This window comes from Colius striatus, chromosome 4 (assembly GCF_028858725.1).
Source record: "Colius striatus isolate bColStr4 chromosome 4, bColStr4.1.hap1, whole genome shotgun sequence".
Classification (NCBI taxonomy): Eukaryota; Metazoa; Chordata; class Aves; order Coliiformes; family Coliidae; genus Colius; species Colius striatus.
Genome location: NC_084762.1, coordinates 5,318,425 through 5,331,565, shown reverse-complemented (window position 1 = coordinate 5,331,565; position 13,141 = coordinate 5,318,425). Strand labels below are relative to the sequence as shown.

At 40.2% G+C, this 13,141-nt stretch overlaps 1 protein-coding gene and 1 long non-coding RNA gene across 2 annotated transcripts in view; one reads left to right on the top strand and one right to left on the bottom strand.

Moving 5' to 3' along the window:
• The window catches only part of CAP2 (cyclase associated actin cytoskeleton regulatory protein 2), a 61,284-nt gene extending 48,719 nt beyond the window's left edge, over positions 1 to 12,565 (top strand). Inside the window, exons 8-13 of the mRNA XM_061994545.1 lie at positions 3,974 to 4,160; positions 5,023 to 5,198; positions 6,408 to 6,531; positions 6,758 to 6,840; positions 9,221 to 9,361; positions 10,917 to 12,565. Coding sequence (XP_061850529.1) covers positions 3,974 to 4,160; positions 5,023 to 5,198; positions 6,408 to 6,531; positions 6,758 to 6,840; positions 9,221 to 9,361; positions 10,917 to 11,000 — 795 coding nt within the window. The 3' untranslated portion in view covers positions 11,001 to 12,565. The remainder of the gene's footprint in view (positions 1 to 3,973; positions 4,161 to 5,022; positions 5,199 to 6,407; positions 6,532 to 6,757; positions 6,841 to 9,220; positions 9,362 to 10,916) is intronic.
• LOC133625275 (uncharacterized) overlaps positions 1 to 13,141 on the bottom strand; it is a 101,013-nt gene that overhangs the window by 82,908 nt on the left and 4,964 nt on the right. The window contains exon 2 of the long non-coding RNA XR_009818585.1: positions 3,302 to 3,351. This is a non-coding gene — a long non-coding RNA (uncharacterized LOC133625275). The remainder of the gene's footprint in view (positions 1 to 3,301; positions 3,352 to 13,141) is intronic.

Sequence of the window (13,141 nt, the reverse complement as noted above, 5' to 3'; positions counted from 1 at the left end):
GTTAAGAGTTTCCCTGAGCCACTCTTCCCACATAGAATTTCACCTCACTTGAACATTTGATTTCAGTCAGGTAAATCAAAATGGCAAAGAGAAGTGAACAAAAGCCAGAGTGAGACTGAACCTCTCTGTACAGCAAGTCTCTCATTAGTGAGACTGATCTGCTCTTCTGCTGGATGTGTCCATGTTCTAAGACAGTAGATCTACAGCAGAGCAGTTAGTTCCTCCCTGTACTTTAGCTATCTTTTTTCGTTATATTTGTCCTTGAATTTTGCCTGACTTTATTTATGACTGAAGTTGTTTGCAGCTTCCAGAATGGCCACAGATATTCAGACATAATTGAAAATGTCACAATACAGCTTCTGTTAGCTTGCTGAGCTGTAACTCGGTCATAAACTAGACAAGAATTTGTCATTTGGGAGAAAAGTTGGCAGCAAAGGTTCATTCCATCTCTTATTTCTGACTACACAAAACTAAGAGGAAAAGTAGGAAGAGTGACTGAACCCCAACTGTCTTCTGAGACCTTGTAACAGATCTTGTGTTACCAGGTCTAACTCATAATCTTTTTAACTCAGAGGAGACAGACGCTGGCTTTGGTAGAGGGACTGGGTTTGTAAAGGAAAGAGGCTGCAGATGAGCAGCACGAGTGCAAGGGATGGGTTTTTTTCCCTACTTTTGAAACCCACTCAAAGACTAGAAGGTCTTCACTCCTCAGGTCAAAGACTGAGAGTTTTTTACTAGCCTTGTCTTTTCATCAGTACTGCTTTTAAAAGGAGAGATGCTCCTTTCAGATTTCCCAGATTCTTTCTTACCTCTGCTTTTTCTTGAAAAGTAAATAAGACATTCTCCAGTCATACAAAACAATGTCCAAACTTGATTGTTGTATTTAAATCCTTCCATTTAGTCCCAACTTTCACAAAATCATTCTTTCAAAGTTGTGGGAAAGAGATGATCTGCTTTCACAGATAAATCTCTCTTGAGTTTTGCTTTCACCCAGGTTACATAGACATTTGCATACTTTAGTTCCCATTTGAGAAACCACCTTTGATGCACCCTTTGAAAGTCTCATTTGAGCCTGGAGTCTCCTCCATGATCTCTGATGGCCTTTGACACTTCAAGCAAAGAGACTGGCAGAGTGATCCACCAGCCTGTGTTGTATGCTGAACACCCAGATAACTTCTACATCTTTTTTTTTGCTAATGCATCTTTGCAGCCTTTGCAGAATTTAATTGGTGTTCATTTCAAATGAACAAATCAGTCTTACAAGTGCAAGTTTCTGGAAAGTCACAGCACTATATTTATGCAGGTGGAAGCAATAAGGTATGTTTGGGAAATCAGATGTCAGTCTGGAATTTGGGAAATGAGATAAAATAGGAAATGAGATTTTTATCTCAGACTACAAGTTATTAACTACTATCACTTCTACTATCAATCTCCTCCCATTAAGCACATATAATTCATAACTGCCTGTCCATGCTGCACTGTGAATACTGAGTGCCATTCCTGGGTAGCTGAGGATTTTAGAAAGCCCTGCAAATGCAATGTTCATAATTCTGGATAACCAGGACATAGTGGATTCAGTTGCTATGGTTGCAGGCAAGGGATAGAGAAGATGTGTATTGTACCTCAGGCAGCAACAACTGATTGTGCCACTAAATCCACTTACATTCATTTTTTTATTACAGTAATTCACAGTTGTGCTGACTCTGCTGGAGGTAACATTACTGGCATTAGCAGAAGCAGGAAGACAGATACTGTAAATTGAGGGCCCAGTGGTGAAGTTGTCCCCAGCCTAAAACAATAATCTATAGCTACTAAGTACGTAAGCAGAAACACTCCGAGTTCAACGTGTCCACGCAACAATGAAATGCCTCTAGAAGTAGTCCCCATCAGTTGCTGTATGTCTTGACAATAAACAGTCCATTCGAAAAAGAGATGCTTCTCATTTGTTTACAAAAAGATTTGCTATCATAGAAGAGAGCTCATTCTCTTAAGAGATCTTGGATCCTTTCAAAAACAATCAAACTGTACCACTACATCAGTTTCATTACACACCCAAGTACTGAGAATTCAACAGTCTTTTTGTGGCAATTTTAATGTCACTAATATGGCAAAGAATCTTGCTATATGTATTTATCTCTAACGTGTTCCATAAACAGCTCCTTCAAATTCAGCAGTACTTAGATGCTGAAGATACATGTGCCAATAGAGAGTTTACATTAAGAGGTTAACTAATATTCACTTTCCGTGCTACTTTGAGTCATAATGATTAAGAGTGTCAGGAGGTTGGGGCATCCCTTTTTCCATGTTATCTAGCAATGGGACAAGGGGTGATGGGATGAAGCTGGAACACAAAAAGTTCCACTTAAACATAAGAAAAAACTATTTCAGTGTTTCAGTGAGGGAGCCCTGGCACAGGCTGCCCAGAGGGGTTGTGGAGGCTCCTTCCTTGGAGGGCTTCAAGACCCGCCTGGACATGTTCCTGTGTGACCTGATCTAGGTGACCCTGCTCCTGCAGGGGGGTTGGACTAGATGATCTCTAAAGGTCCCTTCCAACCCCTACCACTCCATGATTCTATGATAAGAGGTTTAAATGCAGTTACTTACTCAAATATGACAGACTTGTTTTTGCTTAAAAAAAGAATTATGTCTGAAGAGTGAAAAAACCCCAAGCATGTGCACCTCAGCCCCTTTCCCATGATCAGTTTGGGATTACAGCTTACTTTATAAAAAATGGCTACAGTTTTCACTCCTGTGAGATAAGTGAACCAGATGGGATACTTTGTTGCTTCAGTTTAATGGAGAGCAGAAAGGACTAGCATTGTAAATGGTTAAAAATATCCTGAATCCAGACAAGCAATATCTATTTCCAGTATTGACGACCAGGGACGCACTTCTAACAACCTATTTCTCATAACAAAGGTAGCCGACTAGAGGAGATGTGACTCTGTAGGTCCCTGTCATTTTCCCCCTGTATCTGCCCACCTAATAAATACATACTGGTGCAATGCTCAATGTCTAGAGCTAAATTCATCAGAAGCAATCTCTTTTTTTCCACGGCAGTTCTAAAACAGGCTCAGCTCTGCTGCACAGAGCTGGGATCAGAGTGACACTCAGTGGCAAGACAGAAAAAGTCATTTTCAGTTTCTCAGTTTCCATCTAACGTCTATTATTAGGATGCATCACATTTTTATGAGATCATTATTAGCATTCTCTGTCTGATAATATTCTATGTAAGTGTTATAGCAAGACCAAAACCTGTACTTTTGATTATGCAAGCTGAAAGAAAGACTGGATCACTTACTTTGCCGCGGCCTCCCTCACTCATAACTTGTGTGCTGCGGTCTCCTGCAACTGAAACAAAAGAGAAAAATTATTAGAGAAACTGAACTAAAACCCCTCAAACAGGGAATTTTGGAAATAAGAGACCTGAATCACCACAGCTTTACATTCTACTGTATTTGAATCTTTGCAGATGGCTTGAACAGTCATACGTCCTGCATACAATTTAACATGTTGCATATGTATAACTGACAGTTGATGACCAGTTGTTTGATGAAAACATTTTCTGTATGTTTCTGAGTGCACACCAAGCTACAGCTAACTGCATTTTAGTACCTGAAATAAAGGAGATGTTTTCCTTTTTATGGAAGTAAAAGCTGGAACAAATTATGGAGTCTTTACTAGTAAAGATTTTCAACATCAGTCTTGACAAGCATTTGAGAGAAATAGTTTTGGTGAAGCAGTTCTGCAGTAGGGTAGCAGTGTGGAGGGTTAGTCTTTCCAGCTTCTCCTGCTCTGCTGCAGGGGAAGATTCAGTGTGTTACATTAGATTATGGTGCCACCAATTCTTCGGACCCTGTGGCTGCCTAGAGTCACGCAGACTCCCAGCATTCAAGGATGGTAAGAAATAAGAGTTATCACAATACAGTGCTCCTTGAAACACTGTAAAAAAATGCCCATCTGTCTCTGACAGGGTCCTGTTGCATCGCCCATGTGTATGCGATCCGTTCTAACGAGCGGGCCGTGCCTCTCCCCGCCGCCGCCGCCGCCACCGCCGGGACCTCCCCCCATCTTTGATACGGAAAGCGCGAAGGATGAAGGAACCGCGTCTCGCTCGGCCCTCTTTGCACAGCTTAACCAGGGAGAGGCGATTACCAAAGGTCAGCAGAAAAGGAAGCCAGTTTTGGTCCATGAGTCAAACTACATCGAGAGCTGATGGATGTATTAACCCAGCTTCAGCTGCATGTTAAAGTTACATTTAAGCAGCTCAGACCTTTCTGAGGCTTGCATTGAGGCCAGTGGATGAGACAGCCTACCAAAACCTTCTTTAGAACCAACAGCATCCAGCTATGTTCAGCAGACCTGAAATTCACACTATTTCATACTGTCCTTTTAAGGCAGGCAAGCTGGACATCTTCAATCCCCAGTAGCTGGTGAACCTCTTAAGTTGCAATTGGAATAAACACTTATCCCTCTTTCTGATCCACATTCAGTGTGCCAGCCTGTGTCAAAATGTGATTTGTGTTAGGTGCAAAGGTATGGCTTACTGCTCAGTGGGGACTACAGCAAGAAAGGGTTTTGTATTCATACTGAATAGTTGCAATTAAAGTGGATGCTTGTGAGTTTCAATAACATACTATTGATAATCTGCCTTTAATGCTGCAGGGGCAGGTCAAATATTGTCATAAATGAGAAAAATAATCTTGTTAATAGATGGAAAAATATTATACCACAAGCTCACAGAACTTCTTACAGAGAAGGACTAGAAGACATTACAGCATTTCCTGTTAAAGAGGTTAAGATAGTCCATCCACAGTAAAAGAGCTTTTATATGAACTGCTGAAATTATGTAGGCAGTTACACTTCAGGTTGTTACCCAGGCAAACCTTAAGGACAGAAAAAAATTAAAACTCACAGATTAATTTCACACAAGTGAAATGAACCTTTCCTGCTTAAGTATGAACACCCTTAGGACTAGAAAACAGACCGTCTTTCCTAAACACACTGTTTGATTTGTTCAAGGGCTTCGACATGTCTCTGACGACCAGAAGACTCACAAGAACCCCAGCCTACGTGCCCAAGGTCCATCAGTTCGTTCTCCGACAAAAAGCCATACTCCAAGTCCCACCTCTCCCAAGAATTCCCCACAGCAAAGCCATGCCCCTGTCTTGGAGCTAGAGGGAAAGAAGTGGAGAGTGGTGAGTTCCAGTCACAGTCCTGCATGCTGCAAACCAGGTGGAGCACTGAAGCATCTTGCAAAAGGCTGTTCATGATCAAGGGGCAACAAATCAAAGCTGCAAAATTGCCTTGGTCTTGCATTGCTCTGCCTTGCTTCACTTGAGCTGTTACTGTTCTGTAGCATCTAAAGTTAATTCATTTGTCCCTGAGAATCATACACTAATTCATCTGGAGAATGTCAGACTCAGCATATAAATTCCTCGCAAACTCAGGCAAAGGTCCCCAGAAACAAGTCCAGTGGAGAACTTCAGTTAAAATCCCTTCCTGCAAGCCATGCATGTGAATGAGAGATAACAGTATTATCACAGAGCACTTTCTCCACCTTTCTTAACCAATGCAATTACACATTTATTTCTCGTCACTCACCCCATGCAAACAAGTCTCCCACGCTTAAAAGTAGAGAAGAGTTTTCTTTTTGCTCAGTCTACAGATGGAAAAGACAAATTTGTTTCAAGTTTGGGAATTACTTTCTCTAAGCATATACCAAAGAATCTCTTGAGTGAAAATTCATGTGACTGTGTTGGTTAAAAGAGGGAGGAAACAATATGCAGTTTAGTCACGCAGAAGGGTATATACACTGAGGAGTTGAGTTTGCATAAGGTGCAGTCACCGTCTGTGTGTGTTGTGTTGCCTTTGGGTTGTAGTGCCTGGAATTTCCCTAGTCCTTCCCGGACATCCATGGGGTATAAATGTCCTTTCAGGAAGGAAATTTTTTGGGGGAAAGGAAATTTCTTCACCTGTTACTCCTTCCTGTATATGGTAACACCTGCATCTGTGCCTAAGACGTTGTTTAGACCATTATGTGTGGGGAACGAATACCTGTCTGCTTCTTCAAGGTGCTGATGTACATTGGGTGGGAGCCAAGCAATGGCTTTGTGACTGCATTTTTTGATTTGTTATGAGCATAAATGTCTTTGCAAGAAAATTAATGGGTTTTGTCATAGTCTATGTTAAGTAATACAGGTCTGCAGCTCCAAAATACGTGTGTTGTCTAAGGGTGAATTAGGTGAAATATCTCATCACCAGGCAGATTAGACTTTTAAGCCACAGGAAGGATATTGTTCTGTTGTAACTGAAGATTCAGTGACTCGAGGATAAGTTGTACCAAACTCTGTCTGACTGTTAGCTAGTTAAAGACAACCAATTAAATAAACTTTCTTTTGAAACAGGAATATCAAGAGGATAAGAATGACCTGGTCATTAACAACACTGAACTCAAGCAAGTGGCCTACATTTTTAAGTGTAACAAATCTACACTTCAGATAAGAGGAAAAATCAACTCGATTACTATCGGTGAGTGGAGAGCTCAGCTGGGTTTTAAATGCCAATCCTGAGGAAAAAATGACTTGTGTGATTAATAATGCATCTGATTCGTTCCATTCACTGTAATGGATTGATCACGTGGGTAACGTCGCTCAGCTACGTGCTGCAAGACTGGGACTTTTCAGAGTTAATGCAGCAGGTGTGCAGATATTTGCTTTTATCTTGCCTTTCTTATTTTTGATTGCTTTTATTTTAGACAACTGTAAAAAGTTTGGCCTTGTGTTTGACAACGTTGTGGGAATCGTGGAAGTGATCAATTCCAGGGATATTCAGATTCAGGTAAATAGATGCTTGAAAAACACAGAGAATACACAGGGGAAAAAAAGAAAAGGTCAACATGTAGCTACAAAAGATTCTTAAAACTTGCAGGAGCAAAACAAAACCAAGAGATTGATGCATCCAAATGTGTCTTTAGATGCACTAAATTCTGCTGATGCATTTAGAAAAGCCCTGTGAAAACTACTGATCATCACTTAATGAACCTCCCTGAGGCCACTCCCTTCTGGTTCCCATGAACCTGAGATCTGTACACTGTAAGAACTGTTACTTCTGGCCCTAGTTTTCTTGCTTACAAGCAAAACAGCTTAATGAAAATGTTCAAATAGACTGTCAAAGGACAACATAAAGTCACTTTAAAATCTCCTGCCAGCGACGTGACACATGGCATTAGTAAGCAATGGAGTTACTTGCCTACAAATGGGCTGTGAGCCTCTACTGGTTTTCTCTTTGATAACCTGAAAGCAAAGCTTCCTCAGAGATCACCTTCCATGGGGTTCTCTGGAAAAGAATATATACGTATTTTCAATCCTTATATTGTTCTCTCTACTGGGGACACTTAACCCTGTTCAAAATATAGACAGCCTGCCTGACATTTACAGCACTTCCTTCATCCCCTTCCAAAGAGGTCAAACTAGACATGCTCTAATACTGGGTTGTGTCCAACGCACATGACCTAGGGACTTTAGGATGTATTATTTTAAGTGAGAAAGAAGTTAAATGTTAATTAAATGATATCAAACCATCAGTCTTCAAAGCAAGGTCTTTGGCTTAAAAGGCTGTGTCTGCTGTATGACATGAGATGCAGACAGCCCTGCTCCCTGCTTCAGAAATACTGGTCACAGCCACCACAGGGAATAGCTGCAAGATGGGTTTTTTTATATATTTGGAACCTCATGCAAGTGCCTGACGTTGCCACCAGCTGTGCATCACCTTCTGAAACTGTAACAACCAGTTTTATTCACGATCACTACATGTCTTCTTATAGCAGAGGCAGTTAAAGATCCCAGGCATTCGAGTGGTTTGAAAAATAATTAGATTATTTTTATCATTACCTCGAGAACTATTCATGAAAGCTGAAAAATACATATGTAATGAATAGTGAAACCACAGCTTGTTAGTACTCAAATAAAGGGGAAATAGCTTTTCTAAGAATCGAGATTCTTTTGATTAAGCAGGTTCTATGAATATTGCATAAGGCTTCTATGCCATGGAGCAGAGAGGCATTCCACTTAAGAAGGCAGAGGCTGGCTGTATGCTGCTTGAATCAGGCAGCTTCTGCAAGGTTTGAGTGCTGAGCACCTCCCGTTTTCTCAGTATTTTGAAGACCTGAGCCTATAATTTCAAAATACACAATGTGTTAATGCCACAACTTGCAGTAAATTCATCCTGCAGACTTAGCTATAAATAGTTACTTCAGTGCCATGTTGCTTCACTCTCCTTTCTCTCCGTGGTATTTTTTTTTCCTGCCAGATGTTTGCAAAATTTATCCAACACACCCGCCTTTTGTTCTCTATTGCATGAGAACCATTAAAGAACGTTTAAGATGCATTAATCTACTACATAGGTGAGACATCAGGATCAGGGCGGGATGTAAGAGGACAGACCACTTGTATTTCAGGAACTGAAACCAAAAATATCCTCTTAACTTGAATGATGGGGGACACGCTTTGATTAACAAGTAGATAGCTATCACATGCTGTTACTGTGTCACGGCTCTGAACAACCTCTGCCCTTTTGATGCATTGTCCTGAGTATATTGCTGTGTCTACTAGAGAGGGCAGGAGGAGAAGGAAGAATTTTTACTGACAACCAGCGAGGCAGCCAGTTAGCCATGAAGAAATGTTTTAATCTGTAGAATTAGAGAAGGTTTCCTTTCTCCCCTCAATTAAATCAAGCTTGCTTTTAGTGACATAAGAAGTATCTTTATAGAGATTTAATTAAATCGATCACAGTACTTTCTTAGAACTGTAGCTTCCCTGAAGAGGATAAAACCCCTTTCCTATTGTATGCTGTAAAGCCTGGAAGAGTTTTGAAGTCTTCAGAACATATTACAAATCACTTGTTGAGTACTACTGCATGCTGGGATCTTTCATTTGCCCTTACTGGGTTGGAGCTGATTAGAGAGAATCAGGGAAGCACTTTCATCAAGCTATATAATAAAAGCCTCCTGTATTTTGAGTTTGCTCTTGTGTATAGATCTTTGTTACCACCACCACAAATTTTCAGTGTCTAACAAATCAAATATAAACATCTTGCAGGCAGCTGACTCATAGATCGGATGTTGGTGCCCAAAATTAGACCTAGCAGGCAATGAGTATTTCATTAACATCATCTTTGTGTGCATTTTAAGATTTGATATCAAGTAGATTTTATTTTGCAGGTGATGGGGAAAGTGCCAACCATTTCTATTAACAAAACAGAAGGCTGCCACATCTACCTCAGTGAGGAGTCATTAGATTGTGAGATTGTGAGTGCCAAGTCATCCGAGATGAACATCCTCATCCCCCAAGACGGTGATTATGTGAGTGAGATATTTTTAAAGCTTTCCTCCTCCTTCCCCAGTAATCTAGGTAGCTAATAGCCCTTAAACTGCTAGGAAAGAAACTAACATACCACACATACTGCGTCACCAAAATATGAGGCAAAACAACTGAATTCCTATTTACTGACATCTCGGTGCAGGAAGAACTCCTTATTTTCTGGGGTACAAAGTAATTTCCAAGATCAGACGTGACTTTATTTCCTTCCATTTGGAAATGTAGTGGCTTCATCTCTTGTCCACTTAATTTTTTTTAGCAGCTAAACATAATCTCCCAAAGAAACTCACTTCACACAAAAGCACTCAAGCCTGAAGACGATGATGCTAAAATGAAGATAATTGAAATCAGATGAAATACTGCATTATAACATACTTATTTCTTTCTAAAGCTGTTGAGACATGGGGAGTGTCTGCATTACTTTCTAGTATTTTCAGCATATATCCTTAAAAGCCATTTAAATGGGTACATTTTGCCAGCTCCCTTTCTATTCTAGTGAGACAATCATACTGAGCCCACCAGCATTTCTAGTAAAGTCATGCTCTGTCACTTCACACACATGCAGGCAAAACATACTCCTAATAGTTTCTGAGTTTCCTCAACAGAGCAGTGTTAAAATTGCACTGAATGGCCATAGGCAGAACTTAAAACTTCTCATTGATCTTTTGGTCTGGGATTTTGTTTGGTAGAGGGGTTTAGGCTTTGTGAAAGAAACAGGGAACAAGAGAATTCTCATGCTTCGCATTTTCAAAAGTGACTGCTGGATGCCCAGCTTCAGATAGCTAAAAAGGGAATGATTTTCAGTGGGTGTATATTCACCTGTTTCTCTAAAATCAAATTTAAAATGTCCTTTTGATCAGCCTTGCCTCAAATCACCGTGTCAGCTGAAATTACTGCTCATCAAAATGCCTATTTGAGGTTTGAATGAGAACAACGCTTCTCTTCACATAGTTTTTTTTGTTTACTGGGAACAGAGAACACTCAAAGACATCTCCCATCCTCTCTGAATCCCATCCCATCACCGAATACACAGAGTGGAAGGAGACTCTCTTTGATGTTCTGCTTTGTTTTGTGTACCCCACAAGGGATTCTGAGTCAAAGGCACTTAAAATTACAGTTGGGGGTTTTTTAAATTATTCCTCCATAGTATAATGTTGCTTTCATCCTTAAAATGAGACTCCTCACTAAATTCCCACACCTAAATCCTTTCTGCTCTCTTCCAACCCAGACACTGATGGCATCTAAAGTCATTTCTGACATGCAGCTTATTTACTTAGTTCTTCCAAATAATGGTGTGAGAGGGATTATTGCAAAGTAGCACCATACCAAAGCTATTTGAAACTGGGTAGCAATGAAGCTTTTTCCTGTGTGGCATTGTAAAATAGCTTCCTAGGGTAATGAAGAAGGCTTCTCTCTAATCCTGGCATGTCTGAGCTATCAATGCTTTCTCAGCCATGTGGCACTAATAGTATTCCACCAGTTTTGATGAGGCATCCACTGTTTATTTAACCGTCATTGTTGCTTTTTGTTTCTTACCAGAAAGAATTTCCGGTTCCTGAACAGTTCAAGACAGCATGGGATGGATCTAAGTTGGTCACTGAACCTGCAGAGATCGTGGGTTAACTTCCTAATGCCATACAGCACTTGCTGACCGTGACCAGACCATAGCCAGCATAAACAAAGCAGTAATGTAAAGAACTAGAAGTAGCAGTAGCTCAAACTGCTGTGATAGGCCTTCAAGCATTAGCTCTGCATGCTAGAAACAATAACACATCTGGCACCCTTTTGTTAGGCATCCCAGTACTTTTCACCTTTCCACACAAGTTTGCCTTCACATATTTGGATTTTAATTCCAAATGATTTCGTGTGAATGTAATAGATTAAACCCCTCACCCTCCAGTCACACCAGTGGTTTGAAACACTGTATACATTAAGCCAAAACACTGCATGGTGCACTTGCTTGTCATCATCTCGCTTCAGTGCATTCCTTTTTACATTTCTGCTAGTCAAAAGCAGCATTAAGACTTCAAGATGTTTATTTTTACCTATTAAGTGATTGCTGTATGATGCAGTACCCCTAGGAAGTATGCAGGTCCTTGTAGTCCTGTGGCAATCATAGCGGGGTTTGTTTTAAACGAGCAGAAAAGGACAACTTTCAGCAATACATTTTGCTAACAGAAGACAAAAGAACAGGTATTTTAATCAAGCACTTTTCTAATATGTGTATTTGGAAGATCCCTGTGTTTTCTGTGAGGTGAGATTCTATTATGGTCCACAGACTTGTTGTTGCCTCTCATCTCTTGCAAATGAGTAATTCTTTCTAAGCTGAAAGCTTCATCTTAGCTAAAGCTTTGCAGCAAATCACTTGAAGGTTTTTGTCTCCTTGGATTGCCATTTTTTCAATTTCTCTTTTTGGTGAGACAATCTATCATTCTTTACAACTTCCCATTGTATCTTGCATCCTATTCAGCAAACTGAGGGAGGCATACATGTCAGATACCAGCCAGCTTCCTTACGTTCCTTTAAAATATCGCTCCTGTACCTCACATTCGTTACGAAATATCTTCCCCACATTTGTTGGACTTATTCAATTTCAAATACGTCCACAGAGCAAAGCCATAGATTTATTTCATATCGATTCTGAGCCCAAATAAAGGGGTAATTTCCTGTTTAGCCCTTTGATTCTACTTTGTAGTCCGTACTGTACATGCTTTTTTAACAAAGGTGGAGTGTTGTATACATTTGTACTATTTCAGCACATAGTACGAATAAAGTTTTAAAGATTTAAAAAGCCAGCTTATGTTTTTGATCACTTGTAATACTTTGTAACAGTGAAATCATGGTGAGATGCTTGCGGAGCTAGTTCCGAGCTAAATTTTGTGCCTAATTTACCTTGAAAGGACATTAGTTCCTGAGGGTTTTTATCTTTGATTGTAAACCCTATACAATACAACTGGTAGTGCTCATTCCATACAGTTTGGCTATCTGATGTTTAATCTATGTGTAAAATGTGTCTGCTTTAATACATAGCATTTTTTTCAACAGGAAACTTCTTACCAAATAAAAAGGAAAATGTACTTGTTTCAATACAGAGTTGTTCAGAACTTGTTCCGTTGCAGTGTGTGTCCTGTATGTTCTCTCCTGCTTAAGTGCTGTTTCAAAGGCTTGACTGAGAAAACACAGCTCTTCCTCCCACTTCACTAAACGTTATCCCTTTTGCTGCCACAGTCCACCTGGCAGTCAATACTGGGTATTCTCCATGCTAGCAGATAAACCTGAAGCTTCATGCTTACAGCTTTGGTAATGGCCAGAGAATCGAGCCTTTCATGATACCCACTTCTAGGTACATTTGTGTTTTCCAGAGATTATGTCTAGGGAGAAGATCAATGCCTGATGCAAGTGTTTAAGGTTTGCCTTCTATTTTTAGCTTTTCTCATTGTTTCCCTACCTAGCTTCAGACATGCCCCTCCTGTGTTACCAAACCACAAGTGGTCCACTCTGTGTTTCACTTGGATGTGCTCCATATCTGAAAAACAGGCATCTCATACTCGTCACAATAAAAGAATGGATGAAGGATTGTTTAATATTTAAATCATCATCATAATTTGTTCCATTAAAAAAATCTCACACTGGAGCATTCTGACCTGAAATACTGACTCTTGTTTTCATCCAGCATCAAATTGGGATCAAGTTAAGAGGAAGCCACTTAATCCTTGCTTCAACTGGAGAAAAGGCTAACAAGTCTGTGCATTATTTTGCACCAC